Source organism: Centroberyx gerrardi, chromosome 21 (assembly GCF_048128805.1).
Source record: "Centroberyx gerrardi isolate f3 chromosome 21, fCenGer3.hap1.cur.20231027, whole genome shotgun sequence".
NCBI classification, from domain to species: Eukaryota; Metazoa; Chordata; class Actinopteri; order Beryciformes; family Berycidae; genus Centroberyx; species Centroberyx gerrardi.
In genome coordinates this window covers 3,627,035-3,654,048 of record NC_136017.1, presented here as the reverse complement: position 1 = coordinate 3,654,048, position 27,014 = coordinate 3,627,035, and the positions used below count along the sequence as shown (strand labels likewise).

At 42.6% G+C, this 27,014-nt stretch overlaps 1 protein-coding gene across 1 annotated transcript in view; it reads left to right on the top strand.

Annotated features, from left to right (window-relative positions):
• LOC139920556 (beta-galactoside alpha-2,6-sialyltransferase 2-like) overlaps positions 1-27,014 on the top strand; it is a 43,924-nt gene that overhangs the window by 9,203 nt on the left and 7,707 nt on the right. Inside the window, exons 3-6 of the mRNA XM_071910583.2 lie at positions 7,051-7,940; positions 10,440-10,537; positions 16,985-17,086; positions 25,248-25,422. Coding sequence (XP_071766684.1) covers positions 7,133-7,940; positions 10,440-10,537; positions 16,985-17,086; positions 25,248-25,422 — 1,183 coding nt within the window. The 5' untranslated portion in view covers positions 7,051-7,132. The remainder of the gene's footprint in view (positions 1-7,050; positions 7,941-10,439; positions 10,538-16,984; positions 17,087-25,247; positions 25,423-27,014) is intronic.

Below are 27,014 nucleotides of genomic sequence, written 5' to 3'. Positions count from 1 at the left end.
TACTGTCACTGGTGAGACATCAGGATGACTTACTAAACACACACACACACACACACACACACACACACACACACACACACACACACACACACTTGGAATTAGTTACTAACAGTTTACTTTAAGAGTGAATAGGCATATAGTCACTCTGGTTGGACAGACAGCCAGTCATACCGGTGTGTGTTTTTCTGTCTTTCTGTCTGTGTGTGTGTGTGTGTGTGTGTGTGTGTGTGTATATGTGTGTGTTTAGTAAGTGATATATGCTCATACTGTACATACCATACACAACACACACCCACCCTCCATCTCTATCTTCTATTGTTTTCCCTCTCTCTCTCCCTCTCTCTCTCTCTCTCCCTCTCTCCCGCTCTCTGGCTGATGCAACACAGATGTATGACCTTTGCCCTCGCTGTCCCACTTATTGGATGTTGTAATGGAGTGAAATAATAATCATCCCCCTCTCTCCCGGGCCGACAACAGCTCTACCTATGGGAGGAGGTTTCCCTTTCCTCGCGGGTCGCTGTGTTTCCCACGCAATGTGTTGTAATACAAGTCGTTTCCCCCGCCTGTGCAAGAGTTTCCCTCAAGCAACTTCTGAATATGTGTTTTTTAGTTCTTTTTTTTTAATTTAAGAAGGTAGATTGGTGCTATCTGGGCTTCCAAAATATATCTATATTACTCTGTTGAATACTCCAGTGTGCAGGTTTTCATTGCAACAAAACACTGCAGCAGCTGATTTCACTGATTAAAGGATAAGTTCGGTGATTTTGGGCCTGTCTCTCCATCCCTGTAGTACTTGCACCCACAGACAATATTGTCTCCAGTCAGCTGGCAGTTGAAGCAGCGAGCTCCGCTGCCTCTTTCTGCAACAATGAGTCCAAACTGTTTGTCAAAATATCTCCAAAAAAGCAGTTTGTGGCTCCACAGGGGAGTTGAGAGGAAACATGACTCAGTTCCTCCATTATGCAATTGTCACTAATCAGGAAATCATCAGATCAAGACCGCTGTGGGGTGAAAAGTGGTTCCTGATCTAGTTTTGGACGGTCAGGTCAGATTATAAACAGTAGAGTTCGGTAGAAGACGATCCACTGAGTGGAAATGGCGTGGTGCCGCTGCTTTCCGGGCTGTGGGTAGAAATACGGCGGTCAGTTTCCGTCTCGTTTTCACAGACTGGCTTTTTGATATTTGATTTGAGATATTTTATTCTGTTTGGACTGATTGTCAGCAGCAAGAGGCAACAGGGGCCAGTTGCATAAAGCTAGTTTAAGACTAGTCTAAGCCTTAGACGGGTCTTAGATTCTCAGGTTGTTACTTAAATATTACAACTGACTTATTTTGAGGTAGGAATGTTAGCCACCTTCCCCCCCGGCTTATCTTTAGTTAAGAACTTTGTTGTTATGGCAACGAGTCGGCCTAACTGTCAGAGTGGACGTTTAAATACTGAAGCTGTTTTCATACAAGATGCCAAATCTTTGGTTTTTGGGAAGAGTCTGAAGAAGAGAGCGAGTCTTTAGAGACAGAAACAACCCATTAGAGATCTACAACAACCAAGAAGTAGTAGGAACGGGTAAATATAAATGTCTATAGCAAGTTTGACTTAAAGTCACATTTAAGTCTAAGACCAGGTCTATCTTTATGCCACTGGCGCCCAGAGGTCGCAGTTTCAACCGACAGCTGACTCTGGAGCCAATATTGTCTGTGGGTCCAAGTACTACAGGGATGGAAGAAACAAATTACCTTATATATAGATCCAAAATTGCCGAACTTATCCTTTAAAAGTGAAAGTTTAGTCAACGTCTTAGACTGTGTCTTCTGATTAAGCATTATCTTGTACATATGGACTTCTCTGGTGCATGTTGTTTGGTATTTACAGCTCTTAATGCGTTGTTTAAACATGTAATAATGTATTTACTGGGCTGTATGAGAGATAAAGCAGAGATGTGCTGTTGAAATCTAGTGCTGAGTGGGTTTGAAAACTCCTCCTTTGAAAACTCATTTTAGTTATCTTATTTTTCCATAAATGCTATAGAAAGTCCATAAATGTGGTGAAGAAGGCAATGGCAAAGAAGAGGAAGATGAAGGAGAATTTTCATTGCAAACAAACACTATAGCAGCTGATTTCACTCATGAACACACCACAAACCACAGAAGAAGAAGCTAATCAGTTGCTGTTGTGCTGCAGCAGACTCTCGGGTCACATTGCTTTGTTTTCATGCCCTTTGAAAACTTATTTTATTTATCTAATTTTACACAAGCACTATATAAAAAAAAAAGTCCATAAATGTCAAAACGATGACGAAGAAGAAGACGACGAGGAGGAAGATGATGAGGAAGAACCAAAAATCTCATTCCAACTGAACACAACAGCAGCAAATTCCCACTGATTGCTTTCTTCTTCTGTGGTTCACGGCGTGTTCATCAGCCGCCGCTGCAGGCTACGTCTTTGTCGCAGCTATTTTCAAAAGAATCGAACTTTCCCTTTTTTTTTTTTTTTTTCTTTTACCGCCCAAGGACGGAGCGCACGGCGACTCCCGCAGCAGATAGGACGGATTGTTTCCGTTTAACCTTGTGTGTCATCCCATGCAGGCGCGGCGCACCGGCTCGCTGTCAGAGATGAAAGGAGCGTTTGAAGGCGGCTTCTTTGTTAGGGTAAAAAGCGGCTGCGAGTGAGAGTGAGTGTGTGTGTCTCTCTCTCTCTCTCTCTCTCTCTCTGTGTGTGTGTGTGTGGATAGATAGTGTGTGAGAGGATACAGCGGCTTTAGGGTTGCAGAGTTTGTTTTCAATCACACACACACACACAAGCACACACACACACACAAGCACAAAGACACACCTTGCATTTCCCTGCCCTGCAGCCGTTTGACAAGCCAACACTTGACCACAGTATCTCTCTCTCTCTCTCTCTCTCTCTCTCTCTCTCTCTCTCTCTTCCTGTAATATGCGTTTTGACACCTGATCGCCCCTGAGGGTTCCCTTGCATTATTGAACAACATTTAATATCCCATTCCTGTTTGAAGTTGCTTACTGTAGCGATCCATACACTATTTCAAACGAATGATCACATCCGCCAGCTTAAAGCGGTAATCTTTGTTTTTTATTTTATTTTTTATGATTTAGTCTCCATCTTTCATGCTAAGCATTGCACTGCCCAGAGATCACCTGTCAATCAAACAGTGTGGGCGGAGCTTGGATTTTCTGTTGCTGCAGTTTGAGTTTCTCTCTTCTTTGTCTGTTCGGCCATGGTGGCTATCGCTGCTCATGCTAACTACCCAGTTCTTCTTCTGCTGTTTATTCCAAACAAACCGGAAACGTAAAACGCATCACTTCCTGTGCAGCAGAGGATTGTTCCCAGGAAAGAGCGACCAGACACCGGCTGTTCAGAACAGACAATGGAAAAGCTTTATGAACTGGATATGGGTTGGATCACTGTTGTGTTAAATCGCTCAAAGAAGAGCAAAACAGACATTTATTTATATGAAAGTGATGCAGATTCTTCAAGTCACATCCCTGCAGTGGAAGTGGTGAAATGGATAACAAGATCATCCCTTTATTTTTTGTCTGTGAAAAGCTAATTTTCTGCTTTTTTTGGCTTTGGAGAAACTGTCTGCACTTGCTGCCTACAGTAAAGCAGTGGGAGATGAAACTGATGATGGCATCTGTCTTCTCCTCTTTTTCCTCCTGAATGAATCAAACTTGTTAAACAAAAAAAAAAGAAAAGAAAAAAAAGACATGCAGCCTGCCTTCGGAGCACGGATCGCTCTGTATATTTTGTTTAATTCCTCGGAGAGCCATTCTTTTCCTTTTCACTCCTTTTTTTTTCCCTCATAAAAATTGTGGAGTACGTACTGTAGCGTGGAGTGTAGAGTCGCTGCTCAGCGGAGCCGAATCAATACCTTTTCTGTTGCTCAGCTGGCGGAGAAGTGGAGAGCGGATCAAGTTGACATGTATTGAGCAGAGGATTGCTGGTTTGAAACCCATCAGGGGAGTTTGGGGGTAAAAGTCCAGATTATGTCACCTGGGCCCGACTTTTCAAAACCCCCTCTGACAGGATTTCAGCAGTAGGATTGCATTAAATGTGAAAATTGGGTATTTCAAACTGATAAAAAGAGGTTCAGATCATTCAGATTGGGGTTTGGACCGGATAATCCGATCCCACCTTTTAATAAAGCTCAAATGTTGCTCCTCCGTTTTTCCCAAACTCAAAGGCAGAGATTAGGAGAGTTTTGATGCCAAATATCAGGATAACCTTGATCCCACTGGAAGGCAGGATTGAGGGGGGATTTAGAGACATGAAGGGCTTTATATAGAACCAAGAAATCGTGATTTGACTGGTGAGGATGTGGGGGAAATACAGCCTATACATCTTGGATATAGATTAAAAATAGTATTTAATGTTATTACATGAAAGAAACCTTCAAAACAAAGTCTCACACCAACTGCTGGACCAGCTGAAGCTTTAGTTTTGAAAGGATCCTTGAATTAATTAGTTCTTATGCAGTGAATACTTGTGCAGATAAGTGAATAAAAGTAAACATCCAAGCTGTCAGTTGACATTTTGTCATCTGGTTCAGTCATGTCGTTCTGACCTGACAACATGATGCAACGTTATGTGTGCAGCAGACGGACAGATAGAGGTCTGTGCAGAGCTGGATTTCATAATCTTGATCTTTTGGTATGTGGATTTTAGAATGATCCTATATGATACTTTTTTGGAAAAACAGACTCAAAATTTGCCCTGCCTCTGTGTGCATCTATAGCAGCTATGTTGGCTGATAAAGGGGGTTTTCTTCACAGATATGGAGCCAAGAATAACACTTTGGCTTGGTTTTCCACAATCAAGAATGTTATTAATGTGCTTTATCATGCAATTTCCCAAAATAACTTCTTAGATGTTTGTAAAGAAATATTTAGTGACCTTTTCAAATAAATAAATGTCCATTTTTCTACTCTAACCTATATCCAGTTCATGAAAGCTTTTCCATTGTCTGTTCTAAACAGCCGGTGTGTGGTAGCTCTTTCCTGGGAAAAATCCTGATGCGTTTTACATGTCCGGTTTGTTTGCAATAAACAGAAGAAGAAGAACTGGGTAGTTAGCATGAGCAGTGATAGCCACCATGACTGAACAGACAAAGAAAAGAGAAACTCAAACTGCATCAAACGGAAAATCCAAGCTCCGCCCACACCGTTTGATTGACAGGCGATCTCTGGGAAGTGACCACTCGGCATCAAAAATGTCGCAAAGAATTCGAAAAACACAGATCTTGCAGCACTTTCGATGTATATATGTCTATGTGTGTGTTGTATAAATGGTTCAGTAAAGTTTCTGGCGCTGGTTTCTTCCTCCTCCCCTTATTTTGATGCCGCCTGCCTTTGGAGCGCACTTTGATTTCCCGCTGCTTCCCCTCGCTGTGATTCAGCGGCGAACATCAAAATAAGGATAACATCAGCCAAAAACAAGGCAGCGAATATCCCTAGCAATGGGCAACTCACCACTGGCTTTGGCACCGGGTGTTTTTACCGTGTGAATAACACAATCTGACCAGAAGCACAGCACATTTGTTCACCAGTCGGTTCAGTCTGGGGTAATGTTAGTGCCCTCGTCCCCCGGGACTCAATTACCGCAGCATATGACATGACTCACACCCCGAGGGTAAACTCTGAAGCTACAGGAGAAAATGATGCTGTTTTGGATTTATTAGTGTACCTACACACAGCGACAGGCACGCAGGTGGGCAAGAGACACAGACTGCAGTTTTAGTTATACAAACATTTCTCAGAGGCAGAAATAATCTCACTGGTTGAGTTAAACCTCAGTGGGCAGAGCGTTAGACTGAAGCCCAGTGAGCAAGACAAGGAAGCTAATATTATGAAGCCTAGCGCTCTGCTGCTAACTGAAAAAATGCAGTCTATCTATACTAAGTTAGCTAGTTAGCTAGCTGACCTTCAAGTTCAAACTAGCCATACTAGCCTATATCTATCTAGGTAAGCTAGTTAGCTTCCAACATCATGAATGCCATGGTCATGAATGAATGAAAAAAATAAGTCATTGTCTTAACTAGCTATGACTTTCCCGATACAGGCCTTAAACTCTTTTTTTTTTTCTCACTTTGCTTCGCACTTATGCACTGCTGCACTTCTTTTAAAATTTGTATTTTACTTGATTTTATGCATCCTATGTACTCTATTTTTTAACTTTATTTTTATTATTATTTTACAGTGGATTTTATTTTCCATCTTATGTTATGCATTCCTCATATTTTTACTATTATTATTCAGTGGGTTTTATTTTCCATCTTATGTTATGCTCATTCTATGTCTATTTTCATGTGAAGATGCATTTTATGTATTCTATTCTCCTCTTTATCTTATTCTCACTATCATTATCAAGTTTTATGTGAAGCACTTGGTGCATGTAATTTCTCTGTTGTAAAGCACTTTGAGCTGCATTTCTTGTATGAAAGGTGCTATACAAATAAAGTTTATTATTATTATTATTATTATTATTATTATTATTATTATTATTTTATTTTTTTATGTATATTTTGACCAGAGTTCCTTCTTTGCCATTCGTTGGCCAGCTAGCTTGCGCTCTGAAAAAACTTTGGCTCCCCCCGCTGAGGTTAAACTCATTCAATGAGATTATTTCTGTCTCCTGAGCAGCTGCACTTCCTAAAAATGTTTGTCTCTAACTAAAACTCCAATCTGTAACCAAGCGAGGCTCGAGGCTGAGGATGTATTCAAGTGTTTCCTGGCAACAAGTTGCTCCTAAGTGATTAAAGCAACAAAGCCGAGGCAACTGAGGCATTCAAATTCCCATGTGTGTCACTGCCTTTAGACTCGATCCTTGATCTGTGTAGGATCGATGGAGGGTTCATGGAGCAGCCAAATGGTATAATAGCATGTAAGCACAGCCTCTTATGCTATGGATTACTAAATATGAAATATGTGCTGTGTATAAGTACATATTTAAAAAAACAGCACCTTGAAGTACAGTTTGGCAAATCTGTGGGAAATTCCCATGAACTATTTCCTGCTTCCTCACCTCTGTCCTAGGTCTCACCCCGATCTCTACTGGGGTGACCTCTGGGTGCTGCTAGCCGGCGGACGGGACCCCCCCCTTCCCCCACCCCCCACCATGAAGCAGTGGAGGAAGCTGCTCCTGGTGGCCATGCTGGTGTGGCTCCTCCTCTTCCTGTCCCTGCTGTCTCACTTCCTGGAGTTGCGATCCAGCGCGGTGTCCCGGACCCGCTTCATGGCGTCCGGCCCCTCCCTCACCCGCACCGAGATCCGCCGCCTGGCATCCATCCAGGGGGGCCAGCCTGGAGGGAAGGGGCCCCCGAACTCTTCCTTAGCCCCTCTGAACCTGGGCTCCAGCTGGGGGGAGCAGCGAGCCGGACCGCCTGGCCTCACTCTGGAGATCCGCGAAGGCCCGAGGGAGGGGCGGGTGGTGGTCCGGGCGGGGCAGAGGAGCAGCATGACCGCCTGGAACTCAGAGGAGGACTGGGAGGAGCGGAGACGCCAAAGGAGGAGGAGGAGGTGGCGCGTGGCCCAGCGGGGCGGCGGCCCGACGGAGGAGGAGGACTACTACGGCTCCAGGTCCAAGGCGGTGCTGCAGAGGCTGTGGAGGGGCAACATGTCGGCGGGGATGCTCAGCCCCCGGCTCCAGAAAGCGCTGAAGGTTTACCTGAACTCCAACAAGCACCATGTGACCTACAAGGGCCGGCGGAGGGGCTGGCAGAGCGGCCAGGAGGTGCAGTGCGAGCTGAAGAGGCAGGCCCGGCTCCGGACGCTGGACGGGACGGAGGAGCCCTTCGCCAGCCTGGGGTGGGACAAGCTGGTGCCCTCAAGACCCCTCGACCGGCTGCAGGGCTCAGAGTACCAGACCTGCGCCGTGGTCACTTCAGCTGGAGCCATCCTCAACTCCTCTCTGGGGCAAGAAATAGGTCAGTAAACCAGGGTTAGACTGGATATCGGTTTACCAAAATATCAGGTCGATCATATTGGCCTTTGAGGATCTGATTTTACTCAACAGCTTCAGGTGAACTTTGGTACCTTGGTGTTGTGTCTCTTCCTCCATGATAAAACCCCCAAATCAGTGATTCTGTTATCTGTTGTAGAGGAGACTGGAGAATTGTGTTTTTTTCTCTCTCCATTCACTGCCATTGTATGGAGGAACAGTCTGAAAATCACAACAAAGCATTTTCTGACAATAATGATAATAATAATACATTACATTTCTATAGCGCTTTTCTCTGTGTGCTTTACAAACACAGGATAAAACAATTTTAATAGAGACAATATATAAAAAAAACTAGTCATGCTGCTGTTTTTAAGTGAATCGATTTCTTTATGTTTATTAAACCTTTCAGTTTGAACAAGTGTCGGAGGAAAATAGTTAATTTACTTGTAGATAGGCAAAAAAAGTGAGACTTGTTTTTTCTATATTGGCAGAAGCTGCTAACCCTGAAACAATTTCATCAGTTTGATTTGAATGGAGAGCTTTAATGTCCCATGATGGTCTAAAAGCTGTTTCAGAGGCTTTCAAAGTAATTCAGCACAAAATATTGGCTATCGGCAACTTCAGTCCACAAATTCATAGTATTCCCATGATGTCAAATGCATTTCCTAACAATATGGTGCTTTACCTCATTGGCTGTCACTGTCATGTGATTATAATCACCTGTTAATTTATCACAATCACCTGTTTTCCTACCAAGATGGCAGTGTGGTGATGAAAGAGTGTATCAGCCTTCAAAAACCCATATCTGTCAAACCCGAAATGTTCCCTTGTTGTTGTTTTTCTTTCTTTTTTCATTTCAGTTTCTGGGAATACATTCAGTTTACCTCATTTTTAATGGGAAAGTGGGTGGGGAGAGTGAATGAGTAACACTCTCCCCTCCTTCAACAACTACTGAATGTGAAGCGGGATAAACGGAGGGATACATTAACCTTAAAGTGGGAGAATACTGATCACTGGAGGAGAGGATAAGTTTGGCAAGACCACAGACCATCTCTGTTTAAACCTTTGAACGTCTGAGAAAATTGGGAATGTGCAGGAACCTTCGATAGCCAGGAGTTTTCCCAAAGAGAGGAAACACCGGAGGGGTCAGGAACTAGCAATACTAGACTGTAGATGGGAGTTTGCTGCCCTCTAGTGGTGTGTGAAGGTAATGGCAGTGATACTGAACTGGATTTGTTTCATCTTTTAAATTCAAAACTTTAGTATTCTGCAGGGGAATGTTTAGTTTGCATAGACAGCAGGTCAACACAACAGAAATCAAAAAACAGATGCAGCACAAGGGAGCTACATCATTACAGCTTCAAGTTGAGCGGTCTAATTGCAGTGAGGATAAAGGAATACATGCGTTTTTTTTTACTCTTCCAATTAAGCCCCTCCATATGTTTTTAGAGCCTGTGTGAGCAAACTGTGTCTTTCATTAATCCAGCAGATGGTGTCATGCGCTCCTGATGTCATGACCTTTAAAAGTTATGCATAAGTGATGTTGTAAATGTGCAAAACTAGAACGAACGCTGTAAGAAGCATGTTAAATCTTTACATTTATACATGCATACATATGCTTTTGCAGTAATGTCCTGCTTCACATTGCTTCGCTGAGACTTTTGAAGGAGGAGGTTTATTGATTTTGTTGCAATTCCAGCTGGTTGCCAATAGAGAATATAGATGGCTTCATATTACTTAACCCCTTGCACCCTGAGTTTCCCCTTAAATTTCCGCTTAAGTAGCTTAAAAGTTAGAAAAATCTTTGTTTCTATACTGTACAACAGTGTCACATCCATATTCTGTATCTGCTTGTTCCAACGCTTCACTGAAGCTACAGCTGCTTATATCGAGTGAAATATTCAAACCCAAGCCGCCTTTTTTATGGCTGCACCATTACATCAAATGGAAAAAAATCTAGATGTTTGTGCATCATTTTATACACATTTCCCTGCAATTCAAGATGACATATTTGGTGTCTTTGGAAACCTTGAGATCTTGACTACAATTTCAGATAAAGTTTTGTGGATTTGAGCAAAGAATCTAACACATATTCCATTTAAGATACTATTTGGGATACGCTGTTTACATGCTTCTAGTATCCTTGTATCCATACACATCTCCCAATAATCGTAATTCTCCCAGGTGTTACTTCCCTCTTCTGTTTTAACTTCCTTGACTCCACTTCCCACATGCACCAACAGAGAAACGGCATACTCCAATAACCTGAATATTAATATTGGCGTGCATGTAAACGCAGTCATTACTTAGTCATTGATGCAGTTATTTCCCCTTTAATTATCAGATTCAGGACAATTCAACTGTGTTTTAGTCATTTTGTCACTAGAGGGAGCCGTTCAGCAGCAGGTGTTACAGACTGAGGGGACGTCAGGTGGGTTTGTGTCCTAATTAAAACTGACCTTAACTCGTTCACTGTCCTCAGATTCCCATGATGCAGTGCTTCGCTTCAACACAGCCCCCACCAAGGGCTTTGAGAAGGACGTGGGCAACAAGACCACCATCCGCATCATCAACTCCCAGGTCAGCTCCTCTCCTCTCCTCTCCTCTCCTCTCCTCTCCTCTCCTCTCCTCTCCTCTCCTCTCCTCTCCTTTCCTTTCCTTTCCTTTCTCATCCCCTCTTCCTCTCCTCTTTCCTGCCTCCCTCTCTCCTCTTCCTTCCTTCATTTTCTTTCCTTTCCTCTTCCTTTTTCCTTTCCTGTCCTCTTCCCCTTTCCCTTTCTTTCCTTTCCCCTGCTTTCCTTTTCTTTCCTTTCCTCTCCTCTTCATTCTTCCTTTCCTCTCCTCTCCCCCTTTGCTCTTCTCTCCTCCCCTCCTCTTTCTTCCTCTCCTTCCCTACCCTTTCCTCTCCTGCTCTATCCTCCTTTCCTTTCCATTCCTTTCCTTTCCTCTTCTTTCTCCACCCTTTCTTCCTTTCTTCCCGTCCTGTCCTCTCATCCTCTTCTTTCTTTTCCTCTCCTCTCCTTTCCTCCTCTCTCTTCATCTCCTTTTCTTCCCTTTCCTTTCCTTTCCTCTCCTCTCATCATCTCCTTTTCTCCCCTTTCCTTTCCTCTCCCCTCCTCTCCTTTCATTTCCTTTCCTTTCCTCTTCTTTCTCCACCCTTTCTTCCTTTCTTCCTGTCCTGTCCTCTCATCCTCTTCTTTCTTTTCCTCTCCTCTCCTTTCCTCCTCTCTCTTCATCTCCTTTCCTTTCCTTTCCTCTTCCCTCCTCTCCTTTCTTCTCCTCTCTCATCATCTCCTTTTCTTCCCTTTCCTTGCCTTTCCTCTCCTCTCCACTCCTTTCCTTTCCTCTCCTCTCCTCTCCACTCCTTTCCTCTCCTCTCTTCTCCTCTCCTCTCCCTTCCCTTCCTTTCCTCTCCTTGCTGAATCAAACGTGTGAAGAATTAATTGCTGCACACTATTTGTGTAAGAAAGTGGGCAGACAAGAGTCCTGAATCCTGACAGATCCATTTACTATTGATCCTCCATGACTCTGTTCACTTTTGGCCAGTAGAGGGCGGCCTGTCTGCAGGAAAGGAGAAGTTTATCACCAAGTCTTCCTCCGCACGTCTCAAAACCTGGACTCGGACTCTCAGACTAGTGGGCTCGGTTCTCTTCTGTACCATCTTTGGTCCGACTCCCACCCATCTTTCTGTCTCTGGTCATGGTTACATCACATGTTTCCCTCCACACTGTACTGCGATCAGCAGTTCCTCAAAATGACATTCACCTCCTGCATGAAGCCTGCGCACTGTTAACGACCCTCACAGATCAGCAGACATATATTTCATATTTCATATATTTCTCAGTGATGATGGCACTTCTGTCGTCCTACAGTGCGGTGAGTGTGTTGACGTAGTTGGAGTCTATTTGAGCTTGTAGTCGATTGGTCCTACAAAGCGCCCTGTGATGTGATGTAACCAGTGAGCATTTGACAGTTGGTCAGTTGGTTAGAAGTTAAGCATCAACCCTGAAGAGCACCAACTTTTCACTGTATGATATGATGACATGGTAGAAATTTGTGGCTTTGGAAACTGTTTTGAACTGATATCAGAAAGATATTTAGGTCCTGATCCCACTAAATGATGCAGGTAGCAGCTATAGATGTTGTTGTCTCAACTTTAATTCTGCCGCTACGTTTACATGGGTTTTCAGTGTTGGTGCAGGCCGTCTTATCAACATCTATTCAACATCTAAGTGTTGCTGGGATTAGACAATCTGCAGCATTTTGTCTCATAAAAGGAAAATTCTGTTCTGTTCTGTTCTCTTTATAAGCCTGCTATTCATCACTAATGAAGCCCCCTTAGGACATTAAAGTACTGTATGTTCACACTGGTGGATTTGCCTCAGACAAATTGGCACCAGCCAGTAATCAACACTATCACAAGGCAATATGGGATGAAGCAATTTCTCTATTATGCTGCGTTCATGTGCTGGTGGGAAAGTCTGATATTCGGGACTTCCAAGTCGGCTGCTAAACAGCGTTGCATTCAGGTGCAAAACGATAAAGAAAACTGTTATGGGTTCAGTGTTGGTGAGTGTTTGCCTTGTAGTTTATTTATTGTACTATGAGTTCTCCTTGTCTTACTATTATACCATGCTTTACTATTCATATTTTAGTATTATTCTTCTGTTTTAAGTGAGTTTATGTTTCTAGTATCTCATTGTGAGGCACTTTATAACCACAGTTTAGAAAGGTGCTGTACAAAGTTTTGCTTACTGTGTCGTATCATCCCAGAACCCCCCGACCTCACCTTCAATCTCAACATTACTAACAGTTTTGATGTACGTTCCACACTGTGCAAACAGCCCGTAACTCCTCTGTATAATTGAAACGCAGCCTTGATTTCACTGACGGTCTTCCCTCTGTAGATCATTCAGCTGTCGCCTCTGATCTGTCAGCGACGCAGCTTCAAAGTCGAGGTCGACGTATACTTTATTATCCCGTTCGGGTAAATTGTTTGCAGCAGTGCGGCTTCGTGAATAGATAAACTGTCCTTCAGCTCGACCAGTGATTCTCAACCTTTTTCATATCATGGACCCCTAATTTAGTCCACATTAGGGCCACGGACCCCCATTTGATTAGATTTTTCTCTCTGACCCAAATCTGAGAATATTTTTGTTGTTAATTACAATTTTGTCCAGAATTCCATGACTATCTGTATTGTAGGCAGATTGTAGTGAAGGAAAAGTATAGTTGCTTATAATGTTGACAATTTAAGAATTTAAGTTAACTCCATGTTTTTTCTCATTATTTTCTATTGGTTGTAATTATGGGCTGTCAGAGTTACATTTTCGAATGTCACCACTATTGCAAAGTTAATATACCCATCTACATCAAACTTCAGCAATATATTAAGACTTCTTTTAGAGCTGCATAATATGAGTAAATTATTTTGGATTAAATTGTCAACTGGAACCTTCAAATTCCAAGGTCACAATGTGACTCCAGGATGAGACAAATGTAGAGTAACATTTGTTTTTGATCATTTAGGAGAGAGAGAAGAGCAGGTCCTGTTTTTAACAGCATTTAAATAGAAAAACCACACAAACAATTGATAGTCTAGCTACACATACACTATTGGCTGTAGTGGAACTTACAAATCTCTACAGAAATACAACTATACAGGCAGCATATTATTTTAGATATCATTTGTGATATCGTTTATTGAGGAAAAATGCAAGGCAAAGGGTTTGTGGGAATTTGGGGGATGTAAAGGGGTCGGGGGGGGGGGCTGGAAATGGATGTGTGTGTGTGTGAGCACAGGTGCCAATATGCTCACATTGAAGAATTGGAGGATTTGTTGGAGTCTGAGTTGGAAGTCGACTCCATCTTGTCCCCCTTGTTCTTCTTCTTTTTCTCCTTGCGTTTCGGAGTAAGGGCATCAGCGAATCTACGCAGCAAGCTATGCTTCTTCTCCTTCTTCTTCTTCTTCTTCTTCTTCTTCTTCTTCTTCTCTATCGCCTGGACTTGGGCCTGTTCCTGGGCCTTTTCCTGGGCCTGTTCATGGACATGGACCTGGTCCTGGATGTGGACCTGTGCCTTTTCCTGGGCCTGTTCCTGGGCCTTTTCCTGGGCCTGTTCATGGGCATGGGCATGGACCTGGGCCTGGACGTGGACCTGTGCCTTTTCCTGGGCCTGTTCCTTGGCCTGGACTTGGGCCTTTTCCTGGTCCTGTTCATAGGCAGGGACCTGGGCCTGGACCTGGACCTGTGTCTTTTCCTGGGCCTGTTCCTTGGCCTGTTTCTGGGCTTGGGCCTGTTTCTGGTCCCGGGCCTTTTCGTGGGCCTGTTCATGGGCATGGACCTGGGCCTGGACCTGGATCTGTGCCTTTTCCTGGGTTTGTTCCTGGGCCTGGACTTGGGCCTTTTCCTGGACCTGTTCCTTGGCCTGGAGTTGGGCCTATTCCTGGGCCTTTTCTTGGGCTTGTTCCTGGGCCTGGACTTGGGCCTTTTCCTGGACCTGTTCCTTGGCCTGGAGTTGGGCCTTTTCCTGGGCCTGTTCATGGGCATGGACCTGGGCCTGGACCTGGACCTGTGCCTTTTCCTGGGCCTGTTCATGGGCCTGTTCCTGGTCCCGGGCCTTTTCCTGGGCCTGTTCATGGGCATGGACCTGGGCCTGGACATGGGCCTTTCCTGGGCCTGTTCCTTGGCCTGGACTTGGGCCTGTTCCTGGGCCTTTTCCTGGGCCTGCTCATGGGCATGGACCTGGGCCTGGACCTGTGCCTTTTCCTGGGCCTGTTCATGGGCCTGTTTCTGGGCTTGGGCCTGTTCCTGAAACTGGGCCTTTTCCTGGGCCTGTTTATGGGCATGGACCTGGGCCCGGACCTGGATCTGTGCCTTTTCCTGGGCCTGGACTTGGGCCTTTTCCTGGGCCTGTTCATGGGCATGGACCAGGGCCTGGACCTGGACTTGGACCTCTGCCTTTTCCTGGGCCTGTTTCTGGGCCTTTTCCTGGGCCTGTTTCTGGGCCTTTTCCTGGGCCTTTTCTTTGGCCTGTCCATGGGCATGGACCTGGACCTGGATCTGTGCCTTTTTTGTGGGCCTGTTCCTGGGCCTGTTTCTGGGCTTGGGCCTGGGCCTTTTCCTGGGCCTGTTCCTTGGCCGGGAATTGGGCCTGTTCCTGTGCATGGACCTGGGCCTGTTCCTGTGCATGGACCTGGGCCTGGACCTGGACCTGTGCCTTTTTGTGGGCCTGTTTCTGGGCTTGGGCCTGTTCCTGGTCCTGGGCCTTTTCTTGGGCCTGTTCATGGGCATGGACCTGGACCTGGATCTGTGCCTTTTCCTGGGCCTGTTCATGGGCATGGACCAGGGCCTGGACTTGGACCTGTGCCTCTTTGTGTATATACATATAGGCTACATCAGTGATTCTCAACCTTTTTCATATCATGAACCCCTAATTTAGTCAACATAGAGAATATTTTTATTGTTAGATATGATGTTGTCCAGAACTCCATGACTATCTGTATTGTAGGTAGAGAGATAACAGTGAAACTATGATCAAAACAGTCTTTCTTCTACGTTCTCTAATTGTGTTAGTTGTGAAGTTTAACAATTCATCAATTTGCTGGTGACCCCCTGGAACCCCCTCAAGGACCCCTGGTGGTCCCCGGACGCCACGTTGAGAACCACTGAGCTAGACGACACGAGTTCAACTCCCATGTTGACAAGTAGCCGCGCTGCTGAAGTGTCCATAAGCAAGACACTGAATCCCTAACAGCTCCAGGACTGCATCCTTAATTCATTTCCACACTGCAAAAACCGACAAACTTGTTATTTTCTCTTATCTCCAGACTCATCAAGCTTATTTTAGGATTTTTTTAGTGAAATCATCTCACTGCACTGGCAGATAATTTTACCGGTTTCAACAAATGTGACTTTTTTTCAGGAGAATGTAACTTGTTTCAGGACATTTACTTGGTAAAAGTGAAATTGTCTTGGAGAAAGTTTCATATTGGCATGAATCAAGTGAAATTTACTGAAACCAGCAGATTATCTGCCAGTGCAGTGAGATAATTTGACTGAAAAATATCATGAAGTAAGCTTGATAGGTCTGGAAACAAGATGAACTTTTTTCTTTTCATTTTTTGCAGTGCATCCTCAATATGTTCTTTTGTTATAAATATTCCAAATACTCTGTTTGCTCTATTCTCATCTATATCATATTCTTTTCTGCTGCAATGATCCAGTTTCCCCCGTTGGCAATTTTCCTACAAGAATCAGTAAAGCATCAGGTTATTATTAAATTCTTCTTATTGTATAGAAAAACAGGAAATACAAAAACACAATCTACATGCTTTCACAGAAATGAAATGCCCTCGCTTGCATTTATCCCATACACACACACACACCCCTGCCCTTACATCTTCAGCATCTTTATAAAGGTCTGATCCTCACAGTATGTTCGGCCGCGGGGCTAAAGGTGCCGGATCTTCTCATTACATCTGGTTCCTGTTTTCTCATGCAGCTCCAGCCGTTTGGCTCAGGTTCGGGTTACATGTGGCCGCCGGCAGGAACGGCTCCTGTTCTCCCGCTGAGGTTCGAGTGACGCTCATGTCTCATGTATTTAACTCTGTTTTGTTGCACTTGACTGGAAGCATAAACCGTAATATGCGGCAAAAACAACATATGATAAAGTTCGCACAGCCTCCTCATGACCAAAGTATGAAAACAAGTCGATGTTTGCAGCATTAAAGGCCTTTCTGCGCCGGAGGCTTTTCTGGCTCTAATAAATGTTTGACTTGGTGTAAGTATTTAATGTTTTCAGTATGCTTTCAGTATGCTTTCCCCCAAAAAACCTCTAAAACATTTAGACCATCATGGGACACTAAAACTAACAAAATTCTTAGTTGGCGTATTGGCGCCGGGCAATACTGACTGTCTGATGTCTGTTTTTTACTGAAAGGCCAATCGGTCCAGTATATCGGCAGTCTAACCCAAACATCACTCATAACTAACACCCGGGCTTCTTGTTCCACCTCTCCCTCTCCAGATCCTGGCTCGGCCCAAACACCAGTTCAACACCAGCTCTTTGTACCAGGATGTGACTCTGGTGGCGTGGGACCCGGCTCCCTACTCCCTCGACCTGCCGAAGGTACGTAAGCTTTACTGCCCCACACACACAACAACGGATAAATAATGGACCTCCTGTCAATCTAAGACTGATTTAATGTCATGTGACTTTCAGTTGGGCCAGTACTACTACAGCCAGCTGATACGGTAACTTAGAAAAACAATGAAATGGCATTCAGCTTGTGGCAAACATCCAAGAAAAATAAATCAGTCATCTAGTATTTTGAAGGTTTGTGGATTAACTTTACATTTAAATATTGTTGTATTCCAGGTAGTATTCCCATATAGAAAATTAACTTGGACAGTAGCTGGCGTTAGCTTAACCGCTAACTGTGGACAGCTTATGTTATGTTAATATTACACCACAGTGAAGAGATTTAACACGCTGAAACACCCACTTTTAAACTAGATGTCAACACTGTACATAATGTAATGTATGTAGTTGTACAAACACTGTATAACTTGATGTCAACAATGTAAATAATAATGTAAAACATGACTTTCAACCGTTTAAACTACTGTAGAGCGTGATGTTGCGTGTGGATTTGATTACAATTGAAATGCATTGTGTAACAGTAAATTGCATGAATAGTTTCATTATGTAACGGCGTCTTAAAAGACTCTAATTGACATGAATTACACAGCAGTGGTTCAACTCTTTCCGGTGACTGTCGGTTTTCAGGTACGCTCTGTCATTTCTGCTCAATAAAGTCAGCGCCAAGGCAAATTGCTCAAAATTGTTGCAGAAAGACGAACGATACTTGAAATCCTCCCATTTCCTGCTCCTGAGGCCCAGCGTGAGGCATTTCTCCGCTCTGTCATACATCCATTACACTGTCAGGGATCCATTATCACCTCAGCTGTAATGGCACAGTGTTCCTGGTGAACACTGTGGGAAGCCGTGAAGGTTGAGTGTAAGGTGAAAGGGTTCGTTTTAGCGCCGCAGAATGAATTGATGCCTGCGGTTCAGGAAACACTACATGACAAGACATCACTACAAAACATTCAGACCCTTTCTAGAAGATACCGCAATGAACAATGAAAGGTTTAGTTTTGAGGTAGCCTACAGTGTAGGACATACTTTTGTCCAAAACGATTCTCTGTATCCAAATCAACTCTAAGCTTAATGTTCTTTTTACCAATGAAAAACAGTCCAAGACAAAAGTAAACCTCATCAAATGTTTGGTGATGTCTGCATGAAAAACTGGCTTAGTGTTAATGGCTATTGAAAAGCAATCTGGTGTTAGGAATGCTAGTCAAAGGGGGATGAATCCTTTTCTGTCAAAATTACATTCAAATCTTTTCAAACTGTTTTACTCGTTACATGCTTAATATTACTATATATGAGTTAAACCTTAGTGGGCGGAGCCAAAGAACCACAGTTTTTGGGAGAGCAAGTTAGCTAACTGGTTAACAGGAAATCCGGACGAAACATAAATAAAAATATAAATGGCAATGACTTATTTTTTTCATTCATTCATGATGTTGAAGGTCAGCAGCTAGCTAACTAGCTTACCTAGATAGCTATAGGCTAGTATGGCTAGTTTGAACTTGGAAGGTCAGCTAGGCTAACTAGCTAACTTAGATAGTAGCAGTTAGTAGCAGAGTGCTAGGCTTCATAATTTTAGCTTCCTTTTCTCTTACCTCTCTTCTTCACTGGGCTTCAGTCTAATGTTACTTAGCCAGAAAAACTGTAGTTCTTCGGCTCCGCCCACTGAGGTTTAACTCAACCAATCAGATTATTTTTGCCAGAAAAGCTCATGTTTGTAGAACTAAACCTGGCTGGGCTAATTTGTCATGGAACCAGCGTGAACTCAATTTTACGTCCTGAAACGAAGCTTCTCTAGTGATGATTAGGATCGGTTTACAAAAACTCCTGAACCTTCCTGGTATGAGACACAATGCCACAGACGGTCTACTGTCTAGTGTATCCAAGTCGGCTGATGACCACACCGTCTGCGGTCTGTGATGAATTGCGGTCAGGTCGTCTGCACTAATGAGTGAGCTATCCATGGAGCCTTGATGAGGAAGAGCTGGAGGATGATTCCCGGCGGTCGCTCTAATGGCGTGAAAAAAACACAGGACACAGAGTTATGTTCTGCCACAGCCGAGGGAGAAATATGGCTTCCACTTTTTACAACATTCAGGGTTGAAGCCGATATATCTTAAGGCAATTTACAATTCAGACAGTGTATCTAAATTAACTTAAAGTGTTTTATTGATTTTCCATCATTGTGTAACTGGATAAGAGTGTGGACTGAATTCCTAAACGGAATGATTGATTGCTTGACTTTAGTTTTTTAAATCAATATATCAATAAATCACAAGTCAGTTTATGTCTTACTGGCATTGGACCAATGTTACCTGGGGACGTCCAGTGATTTGTAATTGTGGAGATCATTAGTGATTCTAATCCCATACGGCTCGTTTGTTTTGCTGCAGACAGAGGTCCCCTAATAAAACTAACACTGTGTGAATCAAACGCTCAGTAATTTCAGCAATGAGTTGTTTTTTTTTGCTAAATGCTTTACTAAGTCAGGAAGTGCCAAATAGTAAACTCTTGACCTTATATAATTATTTCCAAGGCATATGTGTGATTTCAGCAAGTTTCATTATCCTGTGTGAATGTGTTTCACAAAACACATTCCTTAAAGGACTAGTTCACCCAAAAATAAACATTTTGTCATTATCTCCTCATTCTCATATCAGTCAAAACACCAGTGAATATTGTGTGTCAATATAACACACAGGGGGTTTACTATCGCTGCTCCGTATCAGCCTTCTCCAAAAGAACTAAAGTGGCTGGTAACTGGTTCTTTAGTTCCAAAAAATTACCATAAAATGACATAATCCAAGTGTTCTGAAGCCAAACGATCGCACTGTGGGTCCAAAAGTCCAATATTTACAGTACCTCATTATTGTTTGAAGCTCTCTGATGAAGGACAATGCTGAAACACGTTGGAGTGTTGTAAGTGTTTTCAAATGTCCCTCAATGAGCCCAGAAAATAAAAAGCTTTTCAAAAAAGAGTGCCTTGGACTTCTGTTTCATTCATTTACTCCAAACCAAAGAGCAAGTTTCTTTTGACACTTTTGTTTGACACTTTGCACATTCTTGTAGCACTCTCTGTTTTTCTTCTTTGTTCCATTTAACTCATTATCTCCTAGATTTTCTGCACTTTTCAGTTTCCAAAATCGTTTTTTTTTAATCTCTAAAGAACCAGGACCGGGCCACTTCTGTTGTTCTGGAGAACCCTGACATGAAGGTGTGCCAGCTAACTCGCTGTATGTTGGCTAGTGAAGGACATGAGGATGAGTAGATGACAATTTTTGGGTGAACTATTCCTTTAATTACATGAGTTCCACACTTAATACTAGTCCCGTGCAGAGAGCGTTCTCTGACTCGAAGCAGTGATGCCAGAGAAACCGTATGGAGTAACTGGATGATGAAACAAAGTGTCGGTGCCTTAATAGATACAGTAAATCAGTAAAACAGCGGGGAACTGCACATTCGGGATCGGGACCAAGACGCATGTGCCTCATTTCCTCTCAGTGTCACACAGATACTGGCTTTTTATCTCGGTGTGAAGAGGATGTGACAGGGAGGCAAAACATCGTCACCGGCGTCTTCCCTTCATGATGTGCGCTGCTGAACCATCTCTCCAAAGTCACAATATCGCCGCAGCCTTGAAAGCACATAGCTGCTCTGGTACTTTGTCATGAGGCGGGACGGCTGTTCAGCTGCAGGCAGGATGCTGTTCTGCTCACTTTTCACAGCGTTTCTTTCTCATTTCTTGCAGTGAACGTGAGTTATGAGTTTCTGCTTTCCTATAAGATCTATAAATTAGGCTGTTGAGTCAGGGTTTGACCAAGTAAACGGCTCATACATTGATAAAGGACAAGCGTATACCAGCATGTTCACTTAATCCTATTGGTCACGACACTGTAGTTTTTTTAGGTATTGAATTTGCTTTCTGAGTTTTGCAAAGTGGGCTTTAACAATCTGTTGGCTTTAAAGTCACACTGAAATGAAAAATGACTTTTGTGCCTTTTCAGCTCATTCTGTCGTACCATACACCTATTTGACAATTTATCCCCCCCCCAATGGCATTCGCCATTATTTTTTTATATTTTATAAATTAAATGATTAATGGATTAATCTAAAAAATAGTCGATAATAATCATTAGTTGCAGCCGTACATGTGATGTTAAGTGTCTCTACTGTAGCTGGGGAGACACAGTAAACCGATCTGATCAGTATCATTGTTCTTATACGCTCTTTCGTTGTGTTAACTTCTAGTGAATGAATTAACACTGAAATGTAACTATAATCGTTATTTTGTTGGGACCCCCTGGAACCCCCTCAAGGACTCCTGGGGTGCCTGGACCCCAGTTTGGGAACCATTGGTTTGTGTGAACAGGACAGAACTGGGTTGAACAGTTTTGAAAATACATACTTTATATTCCTCAGAGTGCCAAGTAGAAGGAGTTTACAGGATCTGGACGGATAAAGTCAGTTAAATTGTCAATAACAGAAAAGTATCCAAATACTTCTTGGTACTCACTGTGTTGAAAAAAGATGATTTGAACTCGAAAAGCAGGCTTTCCAAACCTTATTTGTTCTCATTATGCTATTTTTTTTATTTTAGTTACTAGCCAAAATGTTTGTGCATGATGATTCTTCTGCATTTCTAAAAAAGATTTGGAAATCCTACTTCTTTTTGATTGCAAACCATCTTTTTTCTACTGAAGATCGTTTTTACGCACCAAACAAAGTAAGGGTGAGCGCCGTGTTTCCTTCTATGTGACAAGCCCCACCCATCTGGCACTCCAAACAGGGTAAAACCAACACTATTAATTATTTGCAAGTAATATAATAAGTCAGTGAAGTTGCCGCTCCACTGGCTTCACGTCACGCTGACATTTTCCAGTACAGTGCAGAGGTTAAAAGGAAAGGAAAGCTTTTCTTTGACCTGTGATGGAAAATTGATTGTGTGACGTTGAGTCTGCTGCCGTTTTGTGTGCAAGCCTCACAAAACTCTGTCTTGAGTATTATTCCGGTGTTTAGTGTAGTGATATATGATGATATATTACATATTTTTATAAAAAAGGCCTTTTTAACATCTTAATGTAATGTGGGGATTTGCTGTTTTGCTTTGTATCTTCTTTTAAATCTTTTTATAACACATTTCACAACACGTTTCAGTTCCTTGGATCTCACTTGTACTGCTTGCTCTTACCTTTGTTTTATTCCTTTATCTATTATGTGTATTTGGTGTTTTTCTGTTTTTATTTTTTATTTTTTCTTCTCGTTTTATTGTAAAGCACCTTGTAACCTTGTTAAGAAAGGTGCTATATAAATAAAGTTTATTATTATTATTATTATATTACCTCTTCACTCGAGGTTTCAGCTAGCTTGCTGTTCTACATCAGGAAAATGTGACCAAAGGGGAGAGAAAGACGTATTTTTCTATTGAAAATTAGCGGTATTCCCCTTTTCAGTCACATTTATATACGTACGGTGCCTTTAACCAAACACATTCATCATAGTGCTTGGTGTCTAGAGCCTGTGTGAGAACAGACTATGTGTGATTGTGTGTGTGTGTGTCTGCGTATTTATAAGTAATATATGTGTTTACCAGTGTGCATGTGAGTGAGGGCTTTGTCCAGTCCTATAAAGAGATGCTGTATGTTGCTGATGCATGGGGAGACTTGTGACGCAGGTTAAAGGCCATATTATATAGGTTATAAGAAAGATGTCTAATCAATCATTGTACTTGTAGAAAGGCTGCATTCATCCATTTTTTGAAAAATGTTCTGCAGCACTGACGCTGAAGCACTTCACGCTCACTGTCCTGCTTGTAGCTCAGTAGGTAAAACATGGCAGCAGCAGTGCCGGGGTCAGGCGGCGGACACACTGATCCATCAGAAAGCACAGATTTATTGATGATGGATTTGTGTGTGTTGGTTTGTTCTGAGCGTCAACATGGCAGCGAGGCAGAAGAACAGGAAGCTTAGCTCATAACGAAGAAAAAAGAGTAAAAATATAGTGTTTAAAGCAGTGTGTTTTTGTTGCCTGCTATAAGATACAGCACATGAATATCAAAATAAAATGTAATAAATACAAAGGTGAATGTGGCTCTCTTCTCTTGTGTGGACATGAGCTTAATATGAAGACTTTCAGTCGGGCCTCAGCCAATAAGATCGATCTCTTGCTTGGGGAGGGGGGGCGTTTGATTGGTTTTAAGGTCCCTGGCACTTACAGTAATACGTAATAAGAACAGTAACAAATTTAGAATTTTTTTCTAAAAGTAGAAAAAAGCGCCGTCTATGCCAGGCTTTCTCTGTTTTATCTTTGTTTTGATCGGACCGTCGTCTCTGTGTTTGCCATTATTTTTTCCAAAACAAATGTAGGAACGCCTCTGATCAGCTGAACGGACGCTGACGCATCCGTCCGTCCAGAAGCTGTCAGTGGAAATGACAGACGCAACGTCCGTCAAAACTAACCAGCAATACTAAAAATGTGCTTGGAATAAATGTGTCTACCAAATGGTCCAGAAATAGAGTGTGTGCATGAAATCCAACTGAACAAAGTGGGATAGTTTAGTGCTCGAATTCTCGACTTGTTCCTGGACTCTCACTGAGACAGAAATACTGATTTTGTTTCATTTTTTTTGACTGCAGCTCATGGCTGCAGATTGACTTCACGCATCCTTCAGATTCTGCAATTACACACTCTGTGTTCAAATTCAGGATCAGCCGTCTGACATCTGTCAAAACGGAGAGGGCGGACAATTAAAAACGACAAGAACGAAAGGGCAGAAAGAAATTGTTTGGAACGTAACGATAAGGAAAGCATGAGCCGACTCTGATGACTGTGAAACACTTCTGACTGCCAGAAGACGGGATTTTACATTTTCCAATTCCTCACAGCAACCCAGGATTATGTGAGAAGCATATGCAGTAGAATTGGTTCATGTTTAGTGGAAAAAGTTTTTTCTGTTTTTGTGGATTAAAGAGAGGAGCAGACTGTCATTTTTATTATCCCTCACAGTTGAATGTTTCCCATAAAAGAGAACTTCTTTCAGTTTTTTATCCCTATTTAAGGCCTTTGTTGCTCTGTGAGTGTGTGTTTTCTTTTTTGAATAAGTTGTTGACTGTGTGGTCGGGCTGCAGGCGATCACAAAGCCGCCTCGCTCATTTTTCACCATCCTGAGGAAGACCTGTGATGGAGATTTGTGTTGATGCAGCAGCTGGTTTAAAAATGAACGATTTCACTAGCAGATTTCTTGACTTGACAAAATCGCGAGTAAAAAATGAGACCTCTGTGATGTCTAAGTTCTGCCCAATGTCATGCCTCACCCAAAGCATGCAGATTTCCAGTCCTTGAATCAAACAAGACCTTAAAAGTCATTGAAAAGTCCATGAATTTGATTTGATGTCCAAGTGAGTGAGGGAAACCTGCTGAAAAGCCACTTTCATCTGATATCTCGAAGCCGTACATATAATATGTTGATTAATGACCTTATGCAACACCTTAAAGTAGAAAAAAAGCTCAGGCTCACTCTTCGTGGCTCCACTGATACATTTTTCAAGACTTGGCAAACCTTTACTGACATTGTACAGATGCGGTATTTCATATTTATGTATTGATTGATTTATTTCACACACAAAAAAAAACTCTTTCTCTTACTAATTCCTTTGACATCTGTTTTGTCATAGCAGACTTATCCTGTCAAGCAGCTCTGTGTCTCTATTGTCTAGATGCTTGTGTGTGTGTGTGTGTGTGTGTGTGTGTGTGTGTGTGTGTTTGTATGTCTGAGGGGGAGAGGGGCGGATTAGTTGGGTAAGTGTGCACTGTAATAATACATTACTTATATGGACCATTCATAAATGTGACATCTTCTGTTTTGTTGCATGTGTTGTCGTGTTTATGTTCAATATCTTTTTGAAAAGCCAATAAAAAAAAGAAAAGAAAAGCCATTTTCAGGCAAACGGGGATTTAAGCATGTGGGCAGACTGATAATGTATAATGCATCCTAGTTATTTATTGTATTGTGTTGTATTTATTATGTGGACAAAGTTGCATATTGCAGCTTTAATGCCAGGTGGAATGAGGCAGAAGGGTTAATCTTGTATCTTATGGCAGCCGTCTGGTTTCTCTCCCTCCTCTCTCTCTCTCTCAGTGGTTCGAGAACCCGGACTACGACCTGTTCACGCCGTACAGCGAGCGCCGCCGCCGCCGCCCCGACCAGCCCTTCTACATCCTGCACCCCGGCTTCATCTGGCGCCTGTGGGACGTGATCCAGGCCAACACCCAGGAGAACATCCAGCCCAACCCGCCCTCCTCCGGATTCATCGGTACGTCTCGCGGTCAATTCCAGTTCAGTTCCTGCAGTTGGAGTTGGAATGTGAATGTCAGGAAACAGAATGGAATTCCTTGATATGTGGAATGTAAGAAAAAAAAAAAAAAAAAACATGGAATTTCAAAGAATTTCACAGAATTAAATTCCTGAAATTCCAATTCAGTTCCAATTCTGTTTTCTGTATTTTTTCAAATTCCAATTCCTCAGTTGAATCAGAATTGGTGAGTCCATTCATGGATTGGATCTCATCTGTTGGTGTTTGAGTTCTCGAAAGGCAGTTTAGGCCCTATGCAAAAAATAAATAAATACATAATTTGGTCCTCCAAAGTGTTCAGTAAATACAGATAGACACACTTCCTCTGTCAGATGCAAGGTTCAGTGAAATTCAGTCTGAGAGCAAACATACAGCCACAGCACTACTTTCCAAAAAAAACTATATTTTTGCAAATTTTTATACAAAATGACAACATTCCTGCCTTAGTGGGTCTTTATCGATTATATGTCTCTCGCTTTGCAGAGTGTGAAATATTTTGTATCTGGTGTCCTTAAATTTGACATTTACTGGTAATCCTGAGATCCGTGTTTTTTTTTGCACTGTTTTGCTTTCACATGGCTTGTTCCAGTCTGACTTGCAAGCTGGGCCACAGCAAATGAAGAAATCGATGGGCAATTTTGTTGATTTTGGGGTTGCCGAGCCTTACAGACAGAGGCTTGAACAGCAGCTGAGGCAGAGATTTCAGCAGCTGCATGTCCTGAGAGCTTTAACAGTCTTTTCACCACCTTTTTTCCCATCAAGCTTTTCACCAAATTCAGCAGCTGGCTCAGCCTTCGCATAAAAACCAGGAGTGCAATTCGTTCAAGCAGCTTGTCCTTAAGGAAGGGAGCATTCAAGGTGACTTCGTACATAACAGACACATGACAAAGATTAAAATAGTTTGGTTCAAAGCAGAAAACTCCTGTCTCCTCTAAACGGTGGGAGGGGCGTCTCTGCCACGAACAGGGAGGAACCAATTCATCGAAGGCTTTAGAAACTGCACTGATCTTTTTTTTTTTTACTCTGTTGATCTGAATCTTCTTCCAGTTGCTTCTCTCTCTCTCTCTGTCCCTTTCCCTCCTTTTTGGAGTCGCTTTGCTGAACAAGCAGCCAATCATGTTTGGCTCGTGATCAGCTGCTTCCGGGACAGAATCTGTCTGATGCGGGGGAAAAAAAAAAATCGAGTAATGAGTCTGTTTTCAAAATGTAGTGAGTACAAAGTATTTATTTTTTCTTTTGAAATGTAGTGAGTAAAAGTAAAGAGTCTGAAGTGAAAGAAAAACTCAAGTAAAGTACAGATACTTGAAAATCTTACTTAAGTACAGTAACAGTATGTAGTATGTAAGTATTTTTACTTTGTTACTTCCCACCTCTGCCAAACGGCTCGCCCCATGCTTTCCTGCATGCAGATCCAAACTGATGCACCTTGGCAGCGAGCCGGAGGATTTCAATCAACGGACCGAGGGATTTTCCATATCTGAAAGTACTTGACCTATTCTTTAGAAAGCCCATGAAAATTAAACGCACTAGAAATAGCTGTGACATCTGTCAGA